Raw genomic sequence first — 12231 nt, forward strand, 5'->3', positions numbered from 1 at the left:
GTGTGTGCCTCCAGGTGTATATTGGGTCAGCATATCTTCAGAAGGCCACCTTCTAAAGCGTGGTATGTTCAAGTCATTTCGAAAAGATCGTAAATACGAGTGGGAAGCTCGGGATGTTTTTAAGCCTCGATGTTTACGAGTTGGGCGTGTGTCAGTGAAAAGAAATGTGGTGGAATAGAGTGGTGCAGAACCATAGAGATGAATGCAACTTGCATGTATTTTGAAGCCTAAATGCAGTAGCCAGGAGTAAAATACTAAATGCTATAACAAACTACACCACGGTCTCACGACTTCAATGTCACCACCACTAAGCTTCACACAACTCTTTTAGTTTTTGTCTAAAAAAACCCATTTTCCCATAAAAGTTTTTATAAGAGCACACTTATAAGCATAACGAGAATGTAAAAGCGGACTGGGCATAGGCTACCTGTTCGCTGTGATGACGTTTAATCTGCTCGACTGCCTCTGTAGTCCCATTTAGCACTTGTTAGCAAGCCTTTTTCAAGACACATAACAGCTTTAAAAAATCACGAGTGGGGTACCACCAAACAAGTGTTTTTTGCAGTAACATTCTAGTTTGGTTCCCTATAGGTCCCTACAGGTCCTTGACACCAGTGGGGACTAGTTCTGGGAACATCACATTTCCAAATAAAACATGGTCCCCTAAACGTTACGATAACGTCCTGAATGAGCCGTCGCATAGACTGTGCGAACTGTGCAACCGCACAGGGCCTCGCGCCACTAGGGGGCCTCGCAATCCTGCGTTTTTTTTTTTTTTTTACCACTTTTTAAAACATTTAAAACATTTACAAATAAATAAAACATCTCCAGTTAACTGGCAGAGCATTCATTTCGTTCGTTTTTTTTTAAATAAGAGACGATCTAGCGCTGATATGTGTTTTTTATTAAGTGATCAAAGTGCTCCTTGCAGCTGCGATCAGTGGCGCGGATACAGTGTTTTCTCGTGTGGCTCGCGCACACGCCGCACTGTCTTCCTTTGGACGTGCGCTTCAATCCGTTGCGGATACTCTAACATAATGCACACAAATGTGTCCCTGCTTGATATACAACCACGAACATAATCGGTTTTGATAAAAAAAATTAAAAAAAATATTAAAAAAACGTTATTAAAAAAACACATATATATATTTACACATACGAGTGCGGGTTTGAACCCAGAACCTCTGATACGCTTGGCGAAAGTTCTACAACTGGACCATTAAGTAGGCGGATCTATTTATGTATTCGGACAAATTCTCGAGCTGACTTTATGTAGGCTACAGGATTCGTTGCACAGTTGATAAATAGCAAAAAGTCATAGCTGAGACTATGTGCATGATTATGCTGTATTATTCTACTTGATAAAAACGTATTGCAGCGAGATTATGCGAGCAATAGAACTAGAACAGCTACGTCCGTGTGACTGTTATTCATGCGCAATTGAGCATCCACATCAAAGAGCAGGGCCTCGCACCCCACCTGCGACGGCGCTGCCTACAATATCACATCAGCAAGAGAGCCGTTTTCCGTGCACAACTGCAAATGTGATATTTATTTTATATAACAGTTAAATTAACAATAAATGAACATTGTGAGTTATTGAACGAATCAATTTAATGATTCAATGAACAATCACTTCTTTCCTGAATGAATCGTTTGAACAAATCGGTTGAATTAATGACTCCCTCAGCTCACTTATTAAGACACGTGACTTGCCGCCACCTACATGCAGTTTTAGTTTCACATTCAAAGTACCCTTTAATTAGAACGTTAAAATTAGAAATTAGTTCCTATTTAAATATTGAATAAAAAACAACAACAACAATCTCATAGCTTTATTTATGCAATTGTAAATGCAGTGTAAATATATTAATGCCAGATCTGATGCCGCTTCTGTGTCACCTCTGCACTGCAAAGATGGATTTTGATTTAATGATTTAATTTGACTGTTAACAGTGGTATTATGTTATTATTCTAATCAAATTTAATTTGAATGTTAGAATTTGACATAAAAGGTGATGCATACATCTACAAATATCCATATATAGGTGAAAATGCCCCTGGAAATAAATTTAAGGTGGCAAATATTACCCCTTAATAAAAAATAATAATTTCTGTCACTGTTGTGAACTGACCACTGCATAGAATATAAAAAATATGAATATCTTCTTCAGTCAGCTGTCAACAACAGGCCTAAACCAGCCATGGCACCCAGCACAAAAACACAATCAGTAAAATATTATCTAATGATTATCAACAAAACTTTGAAAATATCGAGACATATTTTGTCAATATTGCACACCCCTAATGCACAGTATTAATTTTGATTTCTTCGTGTCTTAAAAAGGTCTTAAAAAGCCTTAAATCTGACTTTACAAAGTGTGCAGAAACCCTGTTTAGATACATCAGTTTGTTCAAGAAGCCTACACATGGGTTTGTTCATTTATACAACAGTTTGTTCAAGTATAGGCTACATTAGTTTCCTCGAGTAGGCTACGCAATGGTTTCCTCAAGTACATATTGGTTTGTTCAAGTATATATTTGTTTGTTCTACTAAATATTCGTTTAGACACATCGGTTTGCTCAAGTATTTATTGGTTTGTTCGAGTATATATATATTTTTCTTTTCCAAGTATACATTCACATTGTTTTGTTCAAGTATATTGGTTTCTTAAGTAGGCTATTGGTGTCTTCAAGTATTGGTTTGATCATTGGTTTGATTAGTTATTGTCATGATAGGTTGCAGGAAGACACAACGATGAAGAATCAGATTCAAAGCAGCCTTTAATGGTATCCACAGGTAACTTAACACAAAGGCAGGCAAGGAAACACAACCGTAGTGTTAACGAGACCGGACAATTCACAAATGAAACACAAGGCCTTAAATACAAGGAACAAACAAAGGGAACTAATTAGGACACTGAACAGAATGACTAATCAAATACTAACCATAGAAACTAATAACGAACTCAGGCAGGAAGGAAAACAGCAATGACATAAACCAAACTCAAGCAGAGCATAACTGTGACAGTATGCCCCCTCCCGGTGTTGAAGGGCAGCACTAGCATAATCTAGCATAATAACTGACTGTTTTATTTTATTTTATTTTTTTTAACAACCATGGAGAGGGCTGAAAGAATTTATTCATGTCACACTTTTTATAATCCAACTAAGATCCACTTATAATGTTTGTCAAGATTTTTATTGAGCTGAATGATGACAGCACTGTTTTCTGCAGAGCTGCTTTACAGCTGAATGGAACTCATTACATAATTGATGAACTTTACACAATTACTGAACTGGATCAACTATGAACTGACTCCAGCTGAATAATGACACTACTGTCTTAGAGCTGAATCTTAGAGAATTGAAGTGTGTTTGCATTATTGATCCTTATCTTTTAGCACTGTAAAGCTGCTTTGAAACAATATTTTATGAAGTGCTGTATAAATAAAGATGATCGTCTTAACTTTAAATGTTTTTATTTGATTTCTGTACCTTTTTTGTATTAACAAGACATAGCTGCTTATACAAAGTAAGAGACCAATGACATATATATACACACAAATATTAAAGTACAAATAAAGGGTAGGAAAAAAAACTACTATATCTATACATCTACATATTTTGCTGTGTAAAATCATACTACTATTAAAACAAAGCAAATATGGCTGTGATGACTTCTTTCCTGTCTTGCAGTCTCTCATGTTTATTTGTTCATAGGGACAGTGCACATTGATAAACACAAAGGATCTTATATTAATACACACATACACAAAAGAGAGAGAGAGAGAAAAAAATCACATTCTAAAAAAAAACTAAAAAAACAAGTACATGATTCCATGCGAAAATCAGTCTAAACATATATAGTGCTTCATAAGAGGTAAGAAAAATAGCAACAGGAGAAAGCAAATAACTAAGAGCAATTATTACAAAGAAGAATGACTAAAATCTGAATATTAAGATACTAATGTTGACAGTGCTTAGTAAGTAAAATAACTTAAAACAAAAAAAAAAAAACATATGTATCCATGTGAAAGATGTGTCCTATCTTTCTTTTTAATCTCCTTTTCATTTATTCAACTAGTTCCAGATTATTTTGGAATGAACTCTTGCTGGTTCAATTATCCCTATGCCTTAGCTTTTCTGAGTATCTTTACCACCTTGTTCCTTAACATAAAATGTTGGCTATCATGACTTAACTTTGATTTATTCGTTTTTAAAGCAAGATCCGTTCTTTCATCAGTTTTAAAATATCAGAATTTATCCAGTGGACAGTATGTTTTTTTTATTTTTATGACTAAATTTGCAACTAAAATCTTTAGTGTGCTCTAATACTTTGGAGAATATTAGTCTGTCTTAGTCTTCACTTCTGAAGTCATCTAGTTTATGTTTTGGGATGCCATAAGAATCATATTTCATTAATCAATCACACTGTTTAAGTAATTGTTTCAAATTTTCATAAAAACTACTATTTGAAGAGGGAGGACTATAAATTACAATTAATACAAAGGACATTTGTGGTGATCGAATAAGATTCAGGCCAATACATTCCAAATCCATACAATTTGACCAAGCGATTTCATTACACTGGATACCAGTTTTCACATAGATCATAACTCCACCCCCCTTAGAACCAACTCTATTTTTCTTATGCAGTTTAAAAGCAGGCACTTCTAATGCTGCTGACGGGGAGTATACATGAAGCCATGTCTCAGATAAACAAAGGACATCTAAATTAGAGTCCAGTAAAAGATATTTGTATAGCGCTTTTCACAATACATATTGTTTCAAAGCAGCTTCACAGAAAGTGCATTTCAGAAATGTACATAGAAAAATACAGTTAGTTAATCATGTATTTATTTAGGGCATAACATATCGCCAGCGTCGAGTCGTCTCTTCACGGGCGTCGAGTCGTCTCTTCACGGGCGTCGCGTCGTCTCTTCACGGGTGTCGAGTCGTCTCTTCACGGGCGTCGCGTCGTCTCTTCACGGGCGTCGAGTCGTCTCTACACGGGCGTCGAGTCGTCTCTTCACGGGCGTCGAGTCGTCTCTTCACGGGCGTCGCGTCATTTCTTCACGGGCGTCGCGTCGTCTCTTCACGGGCATCGAGTCGTCTCTTCACGGGCGTCGCGTCGTCTCTTCACGGGCGTCGCGTCGTCTCTTCACGGGCGTCGCGTCGTCTCTTCACGGGTGTTGGGGCATCTGAAGTTTCCATGAGAGGCTGGATACAAACTGGAGCTGACGAACTCTATTTACCTCGGGACTAACGTCCCGAGATAACAACAGAAAAGTAGATGGGAAATAATTAGCATAGCTGCTGTTCATAATATTAATGCATTCGATCTGATTCAACTGTAGTATAAAAGGCAAGTATTATGTGAATGCTTAGCTAAAGAGATGCGTCTTTAATCTAGTTTTAAAATCATCAGAACAGAAACTACAAACCTCCAGATCATCCATCTGAGTGGAAGCAGCTCCTCTGGATCTGGAGTGGCCTGAGGCTGGAATATTTCAGACATCACATAGTTAGTTATGTTTTGATAATAATCAATGATCAATGTCAGTGGTCAATTACAAATTGTTACAATAGTTACTCATAATCGAATTCATAATCGCGTCGCTATATCAACTAAAATTCAAATCATCATCGCACGCACATCTGAAGTCGGCATCAATTAATCTACTTGTACTTGCAAAACACCCCGATGTACATGCGAAAATGTCATCATTCAAAACAAATAAAACTATCCGGACATAAATACAAAAGATGGAGTATTTGCATGCTGATGATGACTATAGTGACGTTTAAAGCCCGACACGCGCGCTGTGACTCAGATAAACAAAGAACATCTAAATTAGAGTCCAGTGAAAGATGATGAATTTATTTTCAAATGATCACCTAAGAGACCCTTTGGCTTACCTTTATTCCCTGTCCGAAAGATCCTCCATGTTGAGTGACTCTGAGCTAAAGAACTCCACCAAGGTCAGCAACTTGACGGCTGGGTGATCTGGCTCAGGCTCTGGGTCCAGATCTGCTGGAGGGACGAAAGGCTCCACAACATCCACAGCACTACTGTGACAACAGCAGCCGAAGTGTTGTTTCATAGCCTTCCACACTCTCATGAGGAAAGAACGAATTCCTTTCCTCTTCCGACGTTCTGTAGGTTTTTCTGAAATCACACAATTGAAAAGACATCTATTAGAAACATCTCTGACCTCAAATTAAACAGTGACACAATGACACTTATATTTACTGTTCAATTATTATCTGTAATGTTACAAATCAAGTAATGCAAATATATTATACGACGGCCCTGCTTCTGCTTAATGCCTGCATAAATGCCCCAAAGTCTTATTTCACAATATTAAGCATTGACATCCAGTAAACATCCTTTTAAACATGTTTTTTCTCGGTTATACAAATGTTCAGGGAACATTCTGTTTTATAATTTTGCAAACATTATGGGATGGTTACTTTTGAATGTTCTGTCAATGTTCTGAAAAATATGTTAGACAAACGTCCGACTAAAATATTTTGGAAATCATTTCGGAAAGAAAATTTCAGCTAAATTTTGCTGAGCAACGGTAAATATGACTAGACCTTAACCTGTTAAAAGCTTGAAGCAGTCTTATGCACGAAATCTGTGTCCGTACACTTTACACCCCCCAGCCTTATTTCAATCTCACCTGTTGAGTTCTTGTTCGCAGGAGAAGCCTCCACGGCACCCTGAGCTGTTCGGCGAGTCGAGGTCACTGTTGGCTCCACAGGAACTTGACCTGGCAGCGGAGGGCACATCATCTCTTGGAGGCGGTCGGAGCTCCACTCGACGCTGTACGTCCCTCCATCTGGGCTCTCCTGGCTGCCGCTCTGCCCGTAAGCCTGACCTGTGAACACAGAGACAGAAAACTCAGAAGGCAGAGGAGCGAAATCATCAGAACAGAAACTACAAACCTCCAGATCATCCATCTGGGTGGAAGCAGCTCCTCCGGATCTGGAGCGGCCTGAAGCTGCAATATTTCAGACATCACATAATTAGTTATGTTTTGATAATAATCAATGATCAATGTCAGTGGTCAATTACAAATTGTTACAATTGTTACTCAAATTGAAAGGTTTATTTCACATGCAAGGAATCAAATACATGTGATCACTTAGCTGGGAAAATTGGCGGATCAAATCGGGTTAACGTTACCTCGCACAAGTTTCTGCACATTCATTTAGTCCATCATCATACCATAAGTGGGGACGTTCTGGGAACATCACATTTCCAAATAAAACATGGTCCCCTAAACGTTACGATAACGTCCTGAATGAGCCGTCGCATAGACTGTGCGAACTGTGCAACCGCCAAGGGGCAACATTCTGATCTGAAAAATGAAGCCTACCCGGAAGTGCGAAAAACTGCAATACATCGAAAATCCGCTAGGGGAAGGTCCCAAAAGGGAGCAAATGTCCATAGCCCCCATGTTAAAATGTCCGTTTTCACAGCATAAAATCATGTTTTTACAGGTTGGTCCCATGGACTTTTATTGGATTTTTCGATAGGTTCCGAGTGCCTGACAACGGCGAGGGTAGTGAATTTTTTTCTAACTCGTTAGTTTAGATAGTATTTAGATATAAAATGTATGACAATAAGGGCGTGGTTAACTTTGATTGACAGCTTGATTGACAGCTGAAAGGCAGAATGACAACATAAGAAGCGCCATTTTTTAATACAGTTGACATATAATACTACTGTTTCTGTATCATGAAATGTAGTTTTAAGAGTTTTTCAGGCGAGAATGTAGTTGTTTAAAGCTCAAATCTGTGGTTTATTTATAAAGATTTATGAAAATTGTATCCAGTTGTGAGATCCAGCGATGACCGGGCGCTCGGCGCGATGTACCCCGCCTGGAGCAGCCTTTCATCGGCTAGACGTTTTGAGGTTTGCCGCTGACTCTGGCGTCTCTGTAGTGGTTAAACATGAGATATAATTCGTCTTGTCTATATCTAACGGGCGATTTTTGGTCTCGTGGGCAATCGTTTTGGCTGAGGGGAAGTTTCATAACTTTATAAGCTATATTTAACTTGTACCGTTGTATGGTTAGACTAGATCGAGCGCATGACTTTTTATGTTTGACTGAATTGTTTGCTTTATTTGTATAGCTTATTGTAACTTTACCTTTTACTTATACTTTTATAATAGCTAATATTGATAAAACTGAAATTTAACAAAAAGAGACTGGGTTGAGTTTTGTCATTTTAAATTTTAATACAACGAAGATGATCTGTAATGTTGTTTACTGCAACATCTGTTGTTTAGTACAAATGCACATATTGCCTGGACCATATTAAAATGTTTAATATTTTTATATTATATTTAAAACGAAAAGAGGCAGGTTTGTGTTTTATATTTCGTTTTGTTATAAATAGGCAAACGTTATGTGCAGTGAATATAATCAATACGCGTTGCCTGAACCACATTTGTGTGGCTATAATGTTTAAGATTTCTTTAAATGAAAACGAAAAGAGTTAGTATGGTGTTTTATAACATATTTCGTTGCCTAAAATATACACAGAGATAACCGGAGTAGCAGAGCGAGCTGAGTGACGCGCGCTGCGTCAGAAGGTGGGCGGGGTTAGGGTTTCCCAAGATTTTCCAAGATGGCGCCGCCCATACCCCCCATAAACGGCTTCAAACCCGTTCTTCAGAAAGTCTATGGGTGACGTCACAGACGCTTTGACCATATTTTTTACAGTCTATGGCAACCGCACAGGGCCTCGCGCCACTAGGGGGCCTCGCAATCCTGCTGTTTTTTTTCTTTTCTTTTTTTCACTTTTTAAAACATCTCGCTGCATGAATGTAACAATTCTACAAATAAATAAAACATCTCCAGTTAACTGGCCAGTTAACTATTTTTTAAATAAGAGACGATCTAGCGCTGATATGTGTTTTTTATCAAGTGATCAAAGTGCTCCTTGCAGCTGCGATCAGTGGCGCGGATACAGTGTTTTCTCGTGTGGCTCGCTCACACGCCGCACTGTCTTCCTTTGGACGCGCGCTTCAATCCGTTGCGGATACTCTAACGTAATGCACACAAATGTGTCCCTGCTTGATATACAACCTGATGAACATAATCGGTTTTGATAAAAAAACATTTTTAAAACTAACGTTATACGAGAAAAATAAAATAAAAATATATACGAGCGCGGACTCGAACCCAGAACCTCTGACACGCTTGGTGAAAGTTCTACCACTGGACCATTAAGATATACGTTAGTTAAGTAGGCGGATCTATGTATGTATTCGGACAAATTCTCGAGCTGACTTTATGTAAAGGACTCGTTGCACAGTTGATTTTTTTCCCTTTGAAATAAATAGCAAAAAGTCATAGCTGAGACTATGTGCATGAATCATGATTATGCTGTATTATTCTACTTGATAAAAACGTATTGCAGCGAGATTATGCGTGCAATAGAACTAGAACAGCTACGTCCGTGTGACTGTTATTCATGCGCAATTGAGCATCCACATCAAAGAGCAGGGCCTCGCATTTCAAGTTCACACAGGGCCTCGCACCCCACCTGCGACGGCGCTGCCTACAATATCACATCAGCAAGAGTGCCGTTTTCCGTGCACAACTGCAAATGTGATATTTATTTTACATATAACAGTTAAATTAACAATAAATGAACATTGTGAGTTATTGAACGAATCAATTTAATATGTTAGACAAACGTCCGACTAAAATATTTTGGAAATCATTTCGGAAAGAAAATTTCAGCTAAATTTTGCTGAGCAACGGTAAATATGACTAGACCTTAACCTGTTAAAAGCTTGAAGCAGTCTTATGCACGAAATCTGTATCCGTACACTTTACACCCCCCAGCCTTATTTCAATCTCACCTGTTGAGTTCTTGTTCGCAGGAGAAGCCTCCACGGCACCCTGAGCTGTTCGGCGAGTCGAGGTCACTGTTGGCTCCACAGGAACTTGACCTGGCAGCGGAGGGCACATCATCTCTTGGAGGCGGTCGGAGCTCCACTCGACGCTGTACGTCCCTCCATCTGGGCTCTGCTGGCTGCCGCTCTGCCTCTTCCCGGAAGCCTGACCTGTGAACACAGAGACATCATCAAAACAAACAAAATCACCAGAACAGAAACTACAAACCTCCAGATCATCCGTCTGAGTGGAAGCAGCTCCTCCGGATCTGGAGTGGCCTGAAGCTGCAATATTTCAGACATCACATAGTTAGTTATGTTTTGATAATAATCAATGATCAATGTCAGTGGTCAATTACAAATTGTTACAATTGTTACTCAAATTGAAAGGTTTATTTCACATGCAAGGAATCAAATACATGTGATCACTTAGCTGGGAAAATTGGCGGATCAAATCGGGTTAACGTTACCTCGCACAAGTTTCTGCACATTCATTTAGTCCATCATCATACCATAACAAACCATAAACAAATGAAAAACTAGAGCACTCACCTCCTCTTTCACCCATGTGAGCCATCAACGTCCTACTCCAACCTGCAATAGAAACAATACAAAAACAATAATACAATACAACCCTCCTCTGAAATACTACCAAAAAAAGTCAAATAATAAATAAATAAAACAAAAATAATCAAATTAAACACAAAATTAAATAAAACTACAAACTCCTAGTTTAACTCCCAAATAATAACAATTAACGTTAGATAAAAGCGTCCTCAGAAATAATATGAATATGAAAAAAAGGAAAATATATATCCTCCGATCTGCTCCTTCTAGAATATAACAGGTTTTCTCTCAGGAATTCTCCGAATAGCTTCAAAATCGCAAGATCTGCACAGAAATACTCGGCAAAAGTCAATCTGAATTTGCCTCGTCTCAATCAACAGACAGCGATGTTTGAGTGTATATTTTTGTCAGAATTAATATCATTTCACGCGTCGCTAATAGCAACTAAAATTCGAATCATAATCGCACGCACATCTGAATTCGGCATAAATTAATTTACTACGCAACCAATCGCAGCGTTCGGGAAGAATCACATGACCTCCAGTCAGCTGATCATCAAATCCTGCGTCCTGTAGCTCGGGTCATAGCGATGGTATTATAATCATTTAATCGTGATATTACTTGCAAAACACCCCGATGTACATGCGAAAATGTCATCAAAACAAATAAAACTATCCGGACATAAATACAAAAGATGGAGTATTTGCATGCTGATTTTTAAACATGTGGTGACTGTTTAAATATGAATATATTCAGTAAACACAAGACAAAAGCACTATCTTGCCTTTTTGAAATAGCTTCTGAAAAGTCAAATCCATTTGAAGCTCATTTCACAATGTCAGTGCGAAACCATGGCGAGCAGAGAAAATGTGAATTAAATTTGTAGCTATGTGTCTGTATTGTTCCAGTCCGTCCACAACTTTTGGCTTTGAATCTGTGGAAGAAGAAAATCAGTATCGTCAGATATTAACTTACAGGCATGTGTATCCGAAGCGATCTTCTTTTTATAGAATTTTTCTTCTCATCTTTCTTAGAATCCATTGCTGTGCTGCCCATTTCCCAAAATAAAGTTTTATTTTATTTATTTATTTTTTATCAATTGCTCCTTGTATAAGGGCAACAGAATAATAGGCTAATTATCAGTAATATTACAATTTCGATCTCTCGTTCGAAATGATACTGCGCTCATTTCTCTCCGTTTCTGAAAACAAACACTTGCACCCTGGTTGAAAAAAAAAACTTGCACGTGAGAGATCAGAAAAGGTGACGAGGATAAGATGCTCTCTCCGGTTCTCTGTGAAAGAATCAGTGCGCGCGACTCTCACTATCAAGCATGATGAAAACTGCGCCGCATCTACCTGTCAGTCAAATGACGTAGTGTGCAGGGTTAGTTACTACGGTTACAAGCGCGGATGTTGCAGTGAGAAGAAAATCGGTTTATTTCAAAGGTAGGGAGAAAGTCTTGGCTATACAAAAAGGGTACTGAACATATTAGCAGGAAAAAAAAAATAGTGAGGCATTGTGTCCCTGTCACACTATTGGGTAAATTGTAATACTAGAACCTGCAATTAAAGTTGTGTAGCAAAATGCATGAAACAGCTAAATGTAGTGTATAGAATATTAAATAATTGTTTTGACGAACAGTTATTGAATTAATGCTGTATTACTGTAATAGGCCTAATTAATAAATTGTAAAATAATAGTTGGCTAGACTAATAATAACATTAAAAAATAATAAAAAA

At 38.2% G+C, this 12231-nt stretch overlaps 1 protein-coding gene across 3 annotated transcripts in view; it reads right to left on the bottom strand.

Moving 5' to 3' along the window:
* Nucleotides 1-5102: 5102 nt before the first annotated feature.
* LOC309514078 (uncharacterized protein) overlaps nucleotides 5103-12231 on the bottom strand; it is a 30049-nt gene continuing 22920 nt past the window's right edge. Inside the window, exons 5-9 of one of the 3 annotated variants that reach the window (XR_014211596.1) lie at nucleotides 9890-10207; nucleotides 6690-7010; nucleotides 5923-6172; nucleotides 5448-5503; nucleotides 5109-5250 (exon numbers count right to left, since the gene is read on the bottom strand). Coding sequence is in view for 2 of the 3 variants with exons in the window: in XM_082190213.1 (XP_082046339.1) it covers nucleotides 5925-6172; nucleotides 6690-7010; nucleotides 9890-10207 (887 nt within the window). In the remaining variant the exon portion in view is untranslated. Of the gene's footprint in view, nucleotides 5504-5922; nucleotides 6173-6689; nucleotides 7011-9889; nucleotides 10208-12231 lie in introns of those variants that run through there. The other 2 variants (XM_082190213.1, XM_082190214.1) reach the window with 2 other exon arrangements.

This window comes from Leuciscus leuciscus (assembly GCF_965113295.1).
Source record: "Leuciscus leuciscus genome assembly, chromosome: 14".
Classification (NCBI taxonomy): Eukaryota; Metazoa; Chordata; class Actinopteri; order Cypriniformes; family Leuciscidae; genus Leuciscus; species Leuciscus leuciscus.